Raw genomic sequence first — 15,240 nt, forward strand, 5'->3', positions numbered from 1 at the left:
AAAAAATAAAAAACAAAAAATGAAGTCATCACATTAGCCAGGACTGAATAATCAGCTAATTTTTTCATCCACAAAATGATGCCTCCTGATAAGCATTTTATTTCCATAAATATGAATTTTCAAGAACCAAGTAACTATTCTTAGGTTTGCTTTTACAAACAATATTATCTCTCAAGATATGAAGGAATAAAAATAAAACACTAAGCGATCCCTTAGTCTTTCTTTGTCAGTATATTAGATCCTCAATTACCCACTACATTTTTGTATTTTATGATTTTTTTAAATTTCACGGTGGTATGCACTAAGTAGAAAGAACTTTGTCTATATTTCTTACAATCTTTTTTTGATTAAAAAATAAGAAATAACAGGGATGATATCATTGGCTGGTAAGAGTTAAAAGCTTATAGCTCTTAATTTTTTGATGAACACCTTCAAAGTATATTTTATGTCTATAGAGGATTGGTTTGGAAATTATAGAAACTTTCTTTGCTTCCCTTAAAAAAAAGCTGGGTAACTTTAAGAACATTTTCTAAATGTTGACCCTATTTAGCAAAAGTCTTATTGTTCCTATAGTCTTTTATGCCATTCAAACTATATGTAGAAATTTTTTATGTACAATTATAAGCTGGAGTAAAATGAAAACTATTTAACAACTCAAGAAGTGAAGGAGGATCCAGCTATCAGTACACACAAAGGCTAGAAACAACTGTGTAACCACTTGAAAGTAGCAGCTGGATATCAGTCTGAATGACCAGCAACAATATCCCACCTCTACAACTGGACAAAAATTAAGCAGAAACATAGTTGAGCAATATACCTTTAATGTAATAATGGAGCTATTGTACTTAGCTATTTTCATTTAACTCAATCATTTCCTTTAAATTCTACAGTAAGCCATAATTCCTCAAATATCTTCAACTATCCTGTACAGAGATAAGTAATAATGTGTGTCACATCTGGTGTTTCTCACAGCAAAGGAACAAATTAATTTTTTGAATACGTGCCTGTAATAATGTGTGTGTATGTGTATGTGTGTGTGTGTGTGTGTGTGTACAATTTTAGTCTGGCTGGCTCAATGAAATACAAAAGTTAGGACATCATTAATATCAACAGTTTTACCCAAGTTGTATCAACAGAGCAAACAAAACTTCAAAGTTTTCTAGGGAGATGAGCTCCTAAACTGAACAAAATCAGATAATCAGAAAAAGCTTCTGGGACGTGACTTGAGTTGGAAACAAAAAGTTTCCACATTCTAGACAATTCTGGGAGGCCAAGTGCTATTAGAGATGGGTCGATAGATCAATTGATCAATCAATTGATTGATCCACTGGTAGTTTGTTCCATTGATCCACTGATCTCTGGAACAAACTAATATGCCAGTGGATCAATTGAACAATGGATCAATGGAACAAACTAATATGCCAGACACTATGCTAAATTTTTTGCATAAATTATTTCATACTCATAAAAACCTTACGGATTTGGTCTGATTATTCTCGTTTTACAAAAGAAGAAACTGAAAAACGAAGAAGATCTGAGCCGATATCTGTCCAATTCTACCCTTTAGGATAATATTAGTAGCTAGTAATGGAAAATTAAAAACTTAAAAAAGAGAACGAGGCCAGGTGCAGTGGCTCACACCTGTAATCCCAATACATGAGAAGGCTGAAACCAGTAGGATCATGTGAGCCCAGGAGCTCAAGGCTGCAATGAGCTATGATCTCACCACTGCTCTCCAGCCTAACAACAGAGCAAGACCCTACCTCATAAGAGAGAGAGAAATAGTCAATTATAAAATAAAAATTCTTATCTATGTATATGTGTTAGCCTCAGCCATGATCTCCTGGAAGTAGATCCAAAATCTCTGGATTTTGATTAAGATTTTAATAAGAATCTTATGCATCTGAGATTATTCTATTTTCAATTGTACTTTCACTAAATATGTAAGTATGCATAACTAACTCACAAATTGTATGAATTTCTTTCTTTTTGAGACAGATTTCTTTTACCCAGGCTGGGATCATACAAAACTTGGCTCACTGCACCTCCCTGGTCAACAATTTTCTTTTTAAAATCTTGTTTGCTGGTTATCTCCATGTCTTTGCAAATTAAAAGGTTTTTATAAGTTCATCTACTTTCCTGTTGAGAACGTGAAGTGAATCCTGTCCAGGCCTCTTTACTTATCTATTTCTGCCCCAAATCATGCCCATTCTTTCCTCAGAAAGCCTGAAATCTTAAGTTGTGCAGGAAAATTACAAAGTCTGGAATATTTTTAGATTGGAGAATATTCGTTCATTTCTACTCCCTTAGAATACCTTCCTTACATTTGTACCTTCACGTGTTCTAAGAAAAATCTAGGAAGGGCAGGTTTTAGTTCTTCATATTTCAGAAGGTGGATAAATCAGGAAGTCAAATGCCCTGTTAAAGTTTATTTAGCTAGTGAAGAGGATGAGAACTGATGTCTTCTGAATTCACAGCTGTTTGTATTGATTACTTTATTAATTATTTTGGCATATTTTGGAGGTAAACAAATACTTAAAATAATTGAATAAATTAATAAAATAAAATATTCTAATTAAATAAGCTAAATAAAGTAAAATATCTAAACTTATAAGTTGTGTTTCATTAGCAGCACCTTGATGTATATAGTCAACCATGCCACATTTATAGTGACTTAAAAAAATTACGCAGCAAGACAAGTGAATTACTGATCAGAGTATTGTTTACAATAAATGTCAAAAAAGTGACTGGGGTGAAAACTTACCATCAATAAATACTCAAGAACCAATTACTGTAATTTATTCATAACATCTTATAGTATCAATATTATGAATAATATTACTTATAACCATTTTTAAAGTCACTAGCATTTTGAGTACATGTTATCATTTATCAACATTTCCAATACAAATATTTTATCTCTTTTTTCCTTTTAGAAAATACAAAATACTTAAAGTATAAAGCATGTATTTCGTCAAGAATTGTTTCATACACGTTTTGGTAAGATATGGGTTAAAAGTTAAATCTACACAGCAAATAATTGGCTATATAAATAACTAATAGATTTGACAGTATACATAGTATTGCTGGAATAGAATGCTATTCAGTAACTATGTCTGGTCTTACCTTCTGGGGAAGAACTCTTCACTCGCTGTGGTGCCATAAATATTTCATGAACCAACACAAAGCAGTATGCTAATGATGGACTATTTACCCAGTGAGCAGGTGCCACCTCTGATGTTGTTTCATCTCTGGGATACCTTTGATGTGGGAGCAGTTAAGCCATTTTGAATTGTTCTGTCTTTGCTTCCCTCCCCTCACAGCTTCACCTGAACCTAAAATGGTGAGCGAGAGTCACCATGAGGCTCTGGCAGCCCCGCCGGTCACCACTGTCGCGACTGTTCTGCCAAGCAATGCCACAGAGCCAGCCAGTCCTGGAGAAGGAAAGGAAGATGCATTTTCTAAGCTGAAGGAGAAATTTATGAATGAGTTGCATAAAATTCCATGTGAGTATTCTATATTAGTACTTGAGTAAAAATAAGTGGTTGAAAAATACCCCATCAATTGGAAAGAAAGCAGAACTCCTTTTAATATACTATAAATTTACATTTAATTTATTATTATGGGAATGATAGCATCCCAATATAAAACGAAATATTCTTGGAAATGGAATATTCTTCTTGTCTTTAAATATACTCCATAAATGAAAATCTAGTTTACAAAAAAAAAGTCTGCAGCTTGTATTTAATATAGGTATGTTCTTTTCTTTGGTGTCTGTTTCTCTCAAGAATATTAATGTTTATGGTTTCCATTATATTTATTTTGGATTTGCATTTATGAAATTATTTCATTGCAATGATTGTTTCTGAACAATAGCTAAGGTTTGTCTTCCCAATATCACAGGTTTGATTTTCTGTCATTCAGTTCTCATCATTTAAAAATCTTATTGTTATTTTTTAAAGTTTCCTTATTGTCATTAAAAAAAACTGCACCTAAGTTTATTTGGATAAGTATAGCACTAAGTCTAATCAGTGACATTTAATTTTTTAATTTTATTTTTACACTGACAGATAAAATCATACTGTTTTACAACATCGTAGCTATCATTAACAATATATCTGTGGTGTATTCCAGAAAAATGTTAAGAGAGTGAATACAAAGTGTTCTCACCACAAAAATAACTATGTGAGATTATGCATATGTCAAGTAGCAAGATTCAGTTATTCCACAATGTATCAAAATATCATGTTGTAGACAGTAAATATCATGTCGTACAAAAGATCTCTCGAACTTATTTCTCCTCTCTAACTGAAATGTATTCTTAGACCAACATCTCCCCAATTGCCACCTCCCCACAATCACCACAGCCACTGGTAACCACCATTCTACTCTCTACTTCTATGAGATCAGCTTTTTTAGATTTCACATATGAGTAAGATCATGTAGTATTTATGTTTCTGTGCCTGGATTATTTCACTTAACAGTGTTCACCAGGCTCATTCATGTTGTCACGTATACCAGGATTTCATTTTTTTTATAGCTGAATGGCATCTCTCAAGTGGATGTACCACAGTCCATTCATCCACTGATAAGACAAGGGTTGATTCTATATCTTGGCTATTGTGAAAAATGCTGCAACAAACATGGGAGTGCAGATATCTGTTTGTCATATTGATTTTATTTCTTTGAATACATACCGGGTAGTCGGATTGCTGGATCATATGGTAGTTCTAGTTTTAATTTTTAAAGAAATCTCCATACTATTTTCCATAGTGGTTATAGTAATCTACATTCCCATCAACAGTGTGCAGGGGTTCCCTTTTCTCCACATCCTCGCCAACACTTATATTTGATTTTTTGATAACAGCCATTCTAACAGGTTTGATGTGATATTTCATTGTGGTTTTAATTTGCACTACCTTGATAATTAGTGGTATTAGGCATTTTTTCATATTTCTGTTGAACATTTAAATGTCTTCTTTTGAGAAATGTCTAGTCAGGTTGTTTGCCCTTCTTTTGATTGGGTTATTTGTTTTCTTGCTGTTTGCGGTCCTTACATATTTTGGATATGAACCCCTTACCAGATGTATAGTTTGCAAATATTTTCTCCCCTTCTGTAGAATGTCCCTTTATTTTGTTAATTGTTTCCTCTCCTGTGTAGAAGCTATTTAGTTTGATATAATCCCATTCGTCTATTTGCTTTTATTACCTGTGCTTTTTGGGACATATCCAAAAAGTTATTGCCAAGACCATGTCATAAAGCTTTTATCCTGTGTTTTATTCTAGATTCATAATTTTGAATCTTACATTTAAATCTTTAATTCATTTTAGTTGATTTTTGTATATGTTGTGAGATAGAGTATAGTTTCATTCTTATGCATGTGGATATCCAGTTTTCCCAACACCATTTACTAAAGAGACTGTTCTTTCTCCATTGTGGGTTCTTGGCTCTTTTGCTGAAAGTGAGTTGGCAGTAAATGTGTGGATTTCTTTCTGGGTTCTGTATTCTGTTTCATTGTCTATGTGTCTGTTTTTATGCTTGTACCATGCTGTTTTGGTTAGTATAGCTCTATAGTATAAAACTATAACTCTGTAGTATATTTTGAAGTCAGGTAGTATGATACCTCCAACAATGTTCTTTTTGCTCAAGATTACTTTGGCTATTTAGGGATTTGTGTGGTTCCATACAAATTTTAATTTTGTTTTTTCTATTTCTGTGAAGAATGTAATTGGTATTTTGTAGTGTCTTTGTTTGGCATTGCTGTCAGGGCTTTTCTGGCTTTGTAAAATGAGTTTGGAAGTATTCCTTCTTCCATTTTTGGAAGAGTTTGAGAAGAAATGGTATTAGTTCTTCAAATGTTTCATAGAGATTAGTAGTAAAGATATAAAGTCTTCACTTATGGGAGATTTTTTATTACTGATTCAATCTTTTTGCTCATTACTGATCTATTAAGATATTCTATTTCTTCATAATTCAACCTTGGTACGTTGTATGTATCAAGGAATGTATCCATATTTTCTTGGTTATCCAATTTGTTGGTATACAATTGTTCATAAGAGTCCCATGAGCCTTTGCATTTCTATTGTATCAGTTGCAGTATCTCCTTTTTTGTTTCTTATTTTATTTGAGTCTTCTTTCTTTTTTTTCTTAGTTAGGCTTGCTAAAGATTTGTCAATTTTGTTTAACTTTCAAAAACCCAGTTTTGTAGATCTCAGTTTTGTTCATCTTTTCTGTTGTTTCTGTAGTCTCTATTTCATTTCTTTCTACTCTGATCTTTGTTGTTTCCTTCCTTTACTAAATTTGAGCTTAGTTTGTCTTTGTTTTTCTAATTTCTTGAGGTTCAACATTAGGCTATTTATTTGAGATTTTTCTGCTTTTTATGAAATAGATATTTATTTCTATAAAATTCCCTCTTAGAACTGCTTTTGCTGTATCACATAGGTTTTGCTATATTGTGTTTTCTTTTTCGTTTGTCTTAAGAAATATTTTGTCTCAAGAAATGTTTGTTTCCTTTTTAACTTCTTCAATGACCCATTATTTATTCAAGAGTATGTTGTTTAATTTCCATGTATTTGTGTATTTTTTCTAAAGTCCCTTCTGTTTTTGATTTCTAGTTTTATATTATGGTCAAAAAAATAACTTGATATAGTTTTAATCTTCTTAAATTTATTAAGAATTATTTTGTGGCCTCACATATGATCTATTCTGGGGAATGTTTCATGTGCAGTTGAGAAGAATGTGTATTCTGTAGCTGTTGGACAGAATAATCTATATATGTCTGTTGGTTTGATTAGATGCAAATTGTAGTTTAGGTGATGTTTCCCTACTGATTTCCTGCCTGGATAATATGTCCATTACTGAAAATGGAGTGTTAAGTCACTATTATTTTATTACAGTTGATCTCTCCCTTCAGGTCTATTAATATTTGCTTCACATATTTAGGTGCTCCAATGTTAGGTGCATATATGTTTGCAATTATTATATTCTCTTGCTGAATTTTGACCATTTTTATCATTATATAATGACCTTTTATTTCTTTTTACAACTTTTGCTTTTATTTTATTTGATCTGATACACATATAGTTATTCCTGCTCTCTTTTGGTTTCCATTTGCATTAGATATCTTTTTTCATTCCTTTATTCTGTATGTCCTTACAGGTGAAGTGTAGACAGCATGTAGCTGGATCTTTTTAAAATCCATTCAGTCACTCTATGCCTTTGATTGGAGAATTTAACCTATTTACATTTAAAGTAATTATCAATAGTTACTACTGCCATATTATTAATTGTTTTCTAGTTATTTTGTACATTGTTTATTTCTCTCTTTTCTCTCATGCTGTCTTCCCTTGTGGCTAAATTATTTTTCTCTAGCAGTATGTCTGATTCCTTGCTTTTCATTTTTTGTATATCAACTGGAGGTTTCTTCTATGTGGTTACCATGAGGTTTTCAAAAAACATCTATAGTTATAACAAGTTATTTTAAGCTGATAACAAATTAACTTTGATCATGAAAAAACTTCTACAATTTTACTCCTCTACTGTCCACATTTTGAATTTTTATGTCAAAATTTACATATTTTATATTGCATATTCCTTTAAAAATTATTGTAGCTATTATTATTTTTAATTATTTTGCCTTTTAGCCTTCATACTAAAGTTATAAGTAATTGACACACCAGGATTGCAGTGTTATAGTATTCTGCATTTGACTGTGTACTTACTTTTACCAGCAAATTTTACTCTTTCAAACATTTTTGTGTTAATCATTAGCAACTTTTTTTTCAACTTGAAGAACTCCCCTTAGTATTTTTATAAGACAGGCCTGGTGGTAATGAACCCCCACAACTTTTGTTTGTCTAGGAAAGACTTTATCTCTCCTTTATTTCTGAACGATAGCTTTGCTGGGTACACTATTCTCTGTTGGCACTTTTTTCTTCAGCATGTTTTATAATATTTCACTCTCTCCTGGCCTATGAAATTTCTGTTGAAAAGTTGGCTGCTGGATGTATTGGAACTTCCTTATATATTATTTGCTTCTTTTCTCTTGCTGCTCTCAGGATCCTCTTTTTTGTCTTTGATCCTTGACAATTTGAGTATATGTCTTGGGGTAGTCTTATTTGGAATGAATTTAATTGGAGACCTTTGATTTTTCTGTATCTGGATACTTACATATTTCTCCAGGTTTAAGAAATTTTCTGCTACCATTTATTTATTTATTTACTTTTTTTTCTTTTTTTTTTCTTTGACGGAGTTTTGCTTGTTACCTAGACTGAGGTGCAGTGGCACGATCTTGGCTCACTGCAACCTCCACCTCCCAGGTTCAAGCGATTCTCCTGCCTCAGCCTCCAAAGTAGCTAGGATTACAGGTGTCTGCCACCATGCCCAGCTAATTTTTTGTATTTTTAGTAGAGATGGGGTTTTACCATGTTGGCCCAGCTGGTCTCGAACTCCTGACCTCGGGTGATCCACCCGCCTTGGCATCCTAAAGTGCTGGGATTCCAGGCTTGAGCCACTGCACCTGGCCTACTTTAAATAAGCTCCCCACTCTTTGTCTCTGTCTTCTTTTTGATCTCCTGTGGCTTGATTGTTTGCTCTGTTGATGCTATCCCATAAATCCCATGAGCTTTCTTCATTTCTTCTCATTCTTTTTTCTTCTCTATTTTTAAACAGCCTGTCTTCAAAATCAAAGATTCTTTCTTCTGTTTGACCAGTTCTGCTGTTAATACCCTCTACTGCATTTTTTTTCTTTCATTATATTTTTCTCAACTCCACTTTTCATTTCATTCGTTGTATTTCTTAGCTTCAAGAATACTTTTTTATTATTTAAACCTCTATTAAATGTCTTATTCTGGTCTCATACTATTTTCTCCTTTTGTTTTCTTGAAGTTCACTGAGCTTCCTTAGTTATTTGAAATTATTTGTCAGGCATTTTATACCTCTCCATTTATTTACGGTCAGTCACTCGCACCTTATTTTTTTCCTTTGGTGATTTGTTTCCCTGATTCTTCTTGATCTTTATGATCATGTATCAATGTCTGTGTATTTGAAGAAATAGGCACTTACTTCAGTCTTCACAGTCTTCATAGACAGGCTTTGTCTGTGAAAGCCCTGCAGTAGGGTGTGGTGCTAGAGTGCATCAGAAGCCCAGGGCAGTTGCAACCAGCATGGCATCGCCAGAGCCTGGGGCCCACTGTGGCAGGTGAAGCCCTGCAGTGGGCAAGAAGCCTGGGGCAGATGCAAATGGAAAGACACTAAGGTGCTCTAGAAGCTGGATGCAGCTGAAGCCAGTGCAGTGCTGACGGAAGCCTAGGGCCCACTACAGCAGGTATGGCACTGGGGCAGACCGAAGCCTGGGACAGCTGTGGCCGGCATAGCACTTCCAGAATCTCAGGGCAATTGTGGCCATAAGAGTGCTGCCAGAAGCCTGAGGTCCACAACAGCAAGCACAGTACTAGGACAGCTGAAGCCAAGGGCCACTAATGCTGCCTGCTGCTGAGGGCAACCTGAAGCCCAAGACCACTGATACCAACTCAGTGGTGATACATACCAGAGATCAAGTTTGCCATACAAGCCTGAAGCCTGGGGCTGTGTGGTCCCTCCTGGCACCAGGGCAAGTTTAGAGGCTCAGTCACCGGTATAGGTCTTGAATATAAGGCCATGGGGGTCTGCCTGGTACTCAGTTTTACTGTGCAGTTGCAATGCTAGGGTCCAAGGCAAAGTCCTGTGCTCACTTCCCTCTCTTTCCCCCAAGTTGACAGTATCTCTTTCTGCACCTGTGCTGCCTGGGGCTAGGGAAAGGGTGATGCAGGTGTTGTAGAACTGTCCTTCCTATCTCTTCAATGCATTTTTTCTTATTATTATGCTACCACCAGCTACTGTGAGCTTTCATGTGGTTTCCTTAGCTCTTGTGAAGTTATTTTCATGCATGGATAGTTGTTCAAACTTATGATTTTGTGGGAGATGGTATCTGGAGAGTCCTACTCCTCCATCTTGCTCTGCCTCAGTTCCAGTTGCATCTAATTTGAATCTTAAACTACAACTTAGTCTTTTCTCTTCAAGTATGAATACTTACTATGTACTAGGCACTTTCCCAAATGCTGAGAACAAATATTTAGCACTCACAGAGCTTATATTCTAGTGAGGAAAAAAAGTTAGAAATTAATAAAGAGGAAAATATATAGTAATAAATGATGTAAGGAAAAATATAATAGTGTAAATGTAATAGGGAAGGGGAAAAGCGTAAAAGCTTGTTATTTGGGGGATGACCAGGGCTGGTTTCCTTCATAAAGAGATCTGAAGGAAGTGGAGGAGAAGCTATCACAAAACCTGACAAATAGAACCAAGGCCCTTAGGTAAGAATCTACCTGGAAGAGCAAGAAGCCCATTGTGCCTTGAGTAGATTGAACGAGGTGGAGACTGGCAGAAGATGAATTTGAATGTAGCAGAAGCCATGTCATGTGGGGCCTTGTTGATTGTTCTAAAGAACTTAGATTTTACACTGAGTGAAATAAAATGCCTTTTTGAGCAGAGGCGTCCCATGATCTGATGGGTGGGTTTTTTGTTTTGTTTTATTTATTATTATTATTATTATTATTATTATTATTATTATTATTATTATTATTATTTGAGACAGAGTTTCGCTCTTGTTGCCCAGGCTGGAATGCAATGGCTTGATCTCAGTTCACTGCAACCTCCATCTCCTGGGTTCAAGCGATTCTTCTGCCTCAACCTCCCAAGTAGCTGGGATTACAGGCATGCACCACCACGCCTGGCTAATTTTTTGTATTTTTAGTGGAGACGGGGTTTCTCCATGTTGGTCAGGCTGGTCTCGTACTCCCGACCTCAGGTGATCTGTCCGCCTTGGCCTCCCAAAGTGCTGGAATTACAGGCGTGAACCACTGCGCCCAGCCCTGACTTGAGTTTTTTAAAAGATTATTCTTGCTACAGTGGAAAAAAAAAAAAAAAAAAAACAGGGGTAGCAGGCTATAGAGAGGGAAGGGCAGAAGAGAAAGCAGGTTGTTGCAATAATCCAGATTAGAGATTTATAAGAGAATTATTCTATAAGGACACTGAAAAACTAAATGAAGTATACAAGGAATCAGCTTCTTATTCCTCATTAATTAGCAACTTGTTAATTTGTCTGTCCTCTTTTAAGAAGTTCAGGTTGATCTAAGACACACACTTAGCGCAGTTGTCAGTAATTACTATTCTTAGCAGGAAGACTTGTAAGCCAGCAGAGATGAAGATGGTCCAATACATCGAACACTAGAATGGGAAACACAAAATCTCAGTTCTTGTCCTTGCTCTGCTGCTGAGTTAATGGACTGATATACAAACTCCAGGTACTTTTGGTATAACTTTGAGGTCATAACTGCCAGGCATAAACCAAATACATATATTATGGGTGCAAACTTTCACTTAAGGAATATTTTATCAAAATGTTTACATAGGAGAAATGTGTTTTAGAGAAGCAGAGAAAGCAATGAACAACATAAATCAAATTCATATCTTGGCTTTTAACACCATCTTCCTCTCTGGAAGAATAAACAGTATGAGACACATGGCAAGGCTGATAACTATAGGATTGAAATGCTCCCCATATACGAGCCTAACTCATTTACTGATTTCCTTTTGGTCTTTGCCCAATGTTAGCACCTCCCCAACCACAGTATTTAAAATTGCAATCCATTCATCTCACCCCATCTTTGCCAGTATTTCCTATCCCCCATCCTTGCTTTATTTCCCACCATATTACTTAGCAATATCTGAAATATCATGTATTTTATTATTTGGTTTTAAATTGTTCTAGCTTCTTCCAAAATAATGTAAGCTCTATGAAGGCAATATGTTGGGTCTGTTTATGCTGATGCCTGGCACATATGAGGCACTAAATATATATTTGATGAATGAGTGGATTAATGACTACCAATTTAACTTGTATCCTGAGCCATTCCTCTTAGACTTTGAGGCCTTAATATGCTGACAAATTTAAGCATCTTACTAAATCATACATTTTAAATTTCCAACACTTATGAAAGCATCATTTTAATGCTTGACTATGGCATAAACATTGAAAATGTAATTGTTTCTTTGGTCACAACTCCTCCATCTTTTAGCCTTTCTCACTCAGAGCCAGCTATTACTTTATTTTTTCCTCCCTATTCATTAGTAGGAAAGCAATCAGCTGGAAAAAAATATTATCTATGAAACTCTCCTTTCTTTTGTTTCTCTTGGGTAATCTCATCTTTTTCCTTCCCAAACCATTGTCTTGGTCCTGTGTCCCTCTATTGGGCACTGGAAATCAGACCAGATAAACAATCTGCTTGTCCATCGAGATTTGCCTTTAACCAGAAACCTAAAATAATAGAATGTCAAAGAATCTGAGTACCACCCCTACAATTATTATGTTGCTAGCACCCTCCTTGATTTAATAGGAAGAAAAATGTAAGGTAACTAAAACCTTAAAGTGGTATGGTAAATAAATGTTAGAAAACACTGCATCATAAATAAAAACCATGCCATTTATTTAAAGTGATATGTTAAATCAATGTTAGAAAACACTGCATCATAAATAAAAGCCATGCCATTTATTGAAAGTGTGTAATAGTATGTATTTTACACTTTCATTTTAATCCATAATAATTTTTCCTTTCTGTGTAATTGACATTTCTAATAGGATTTATATGCAGGAGGCAATACTAAACAAAAATAAAACACATCCTTAAAATCAAATTCCGTTAGGAGCATATGTTATATAAAGGTTATCACTTTTGACTTGGCATAATATACTGTGATGCTAATGACGGGTAACAAATTAGAATATTAATCGATTTCAGTCTCTGAACTAAATCTTGGCTATCTGGCAGATGTGTTTTTTGCAAAATTGATAGCAAACAGCTTTAGTCTGTCACTTGAAATTCCCACTTGTAAGAAGAGGGGTGTCACAATGGCAAGGAATGTGCATGTCATTAGTTGGGTAATCTGCACAGTCCAGCATGAAACATATTCAAACCAAATTGCCTGATGATATCATCCATAATACCACAGGGCTTAAATTTTTTTAAAAAAGGAGAAGGAAATGGTAAATGCTTAGCATTTTTACCTTTCAATTCATTCTTCACACTGTTATCTAAATGAAGCAGACAAGGTTTTTCAGAATTTTTTTTATTTTGCAACTTTGATTTTAATATGACTAGGGCCATGGTTGGTCTGTAAAGCATGAACTCATGTCATCTGAATAGCTGTGATTAAGGCTTTGATATTCATGAGCTTCTTGAAGTAGAGTGCACCTTTCTTTAAGCACAGTAGCAAGTCAAATAGCCAGAACCTGACTCTTAGTCCAGAATAACAGCAAGTGGATTAGGAATAGTTGTATAATTTATGCAGAAATGTTATTGGGTAGACAGTTTAATTTAGAAATTAAAAATACAAGCTCTAGACATAGACTACAAGAGTTCAAACCCCAGCTCCACTGCATACTGGCTTTGTGACCTTGGGCATCTTAATTAATTTTTCTGACTATCAGTTTCCTCCTATATAAAATGGGGATGAAAATAATACTCCCATCATAGGGTTGTTTGGTAAAGGTGTCAATGCATGTGAAGTGAATAGCAGAGTGTCTGGCACTGAATAAGCGCTCTATAAATGGTAGCTATTATTAAACTCAAGCTGTCACTTTAACAAGTCTATTTCTATTTTAGAAAAACCCTCTATTCAGGTCAGTCACCCAAATTGAGAAAATTCCGGAAACTTTGCAGCCAAATACAAGTGCATTGCATTCTTTAATCCCACTCCAGTGATCTCTGTATTAGAGAAGGTGAATTCTCTCTTGGTGTTTCTTATTTCATCCTCTCCTCTGTTTTTTTTTTTTTTTTTTTTTTGGTCCTATAATTTTACTTTCTCCCTCCTTCATTCCCTTTAGCCTACACACGTGCTCAAGATTCACATATCTGAAATGCCTAGCAAAATTCCATACATCGTAGGTTCTTAAGAAATGCCAGTTTTCTTCCTTTATGCTCTAAAAATTTCTTCCCCTACTTTACCTCTCCCATCAAGCTATCATTCTCTCTCCTTCCTTCACATCTCTACCATACTTATTTAAAAACATAATCTGGACCCTGGCATCTGTTTTATCAACTCCCATTACCAACTCAATTCCTTTCACTCTAATTTCCATCCTTTGCATACTATTAAAATTGTTTTCACTAAAGTCCCCAGATACTTCCCGATGTACAATTATGAGGGTTATTATCAATATGCAGTTGCTCAGATATTTCTGCATTATTATCACTATTGGCCCTCATCTACTGAAAACTCTTGACTTCCAGGACCACTCTCCTTTCTTCCTCTTCTTTCCTCCCCTCCTTATTCTCCTTCACTGACTGGTCCTTCTTTTGTTATGATCTTTTCTCCCATTAGGTATTAGAGGTCCTTGTTTTCTGGGGTTTCTCTTTTAATCCTATTCTATTTTTATTCTACATGCTCTCTTTGGGCAGTTTCATTCACCTAGCCATTCAAATAAAAAAACTCACTATTATTCTTGACTCCTTGAGCTATTTCACCACATATTCTGTACCTGCATTCAAGTTATGTGAACTACCTTGAACGCCTCTCAAAACCAGCCAGCACTTCATTACACCACTGTCTCCCCTCATGATTTTCTCTCTTCCTGGACTCCCCTTCCCCAGTACCCTAATACATTGTTGGGGTTTTTTTGCCGTTCAAGAGCCAGTTCAAGTGTCACCACTTGGATGAGAGGTTCCCTCATTTCCCAAGGCAGAAACATATGAGTCTTCTCCAACCTTTCAGAGCTCTTCATTCAAATCTCTCACTGTTTTGGTTACCTTGAGTTTTCTGCCTTTCTCACTGAAATGTAAATTAGCCAAAGGCAGGACCATTTTCTTACACATCTTTGTATCCCCCACATCTTGAAAGTGTCTGACGCCAAAGGCATTAATAAAATCCAGATCTTCTCTTCTTGGCACTGTGTTGGGATGAGGAACAACAGCAAAGCTCTCCTTCCAATATATGGGGCAGCCAAAACAGGGAGGAAGAGCTATTTCCTTTGAGACTACGTTAATTACTGTTACAAACAACTATTTAGATATCAAATTACAAAAATTAACATTATATCAAACAGTGTGGTTCTTGTGCCATGCTCGGAGAAACTGTGATCTAGAAAGCAGTAGTTTTCAAACCTTTTTAGCCAAGGATTGCCTTGTTCAAATGCAGTATTACAT

General features: G+C 35.2%; 1 protein-coding gene across 5 annotated transcripts in view; it reads left to right on the forward strand.

The window, feature by feature from the left end:
- SYT1 (synaptotagmin 1) overlaps positions 1–15,240 on the forward strand; it is a 578,577-nt gene that overhangs the window by 346,655 nt on the left and 216,682 nt on the right. For all 5 annotated transcript variants that reach the window (XM_058425422.1, XM_058425424.1, XM_032170814.2 and 2 more), the window contains one exon: positions 3,324–3,506. In XM_058425422.1, coding sequence (XP_058281405.1) covers positions 3,341–3,506 — 166 coding nt within the window. In that variant the 5' untranslated portion in view covers positions 3,324–3,340. The remainder of the gene's footprint in view (positions 1–3,323; positions 3,507–15,240) is intronic.

Source organism: Hylobates moloch, unplaced genomic scaffold (assembly GCF_009828535.3).
Source record: "Hylobates moloch isolate HMO894 unplaced genomic scaffold, HMol_V3 SCAFFOLD_12, whole genome shotgun sequence".
NCBI classification, from domain to species: Eukaryota; Metazoa; Chordata; class Mammalia; order Primates; family Hylobatidae; genus Hylobates; species Hylobates moloch.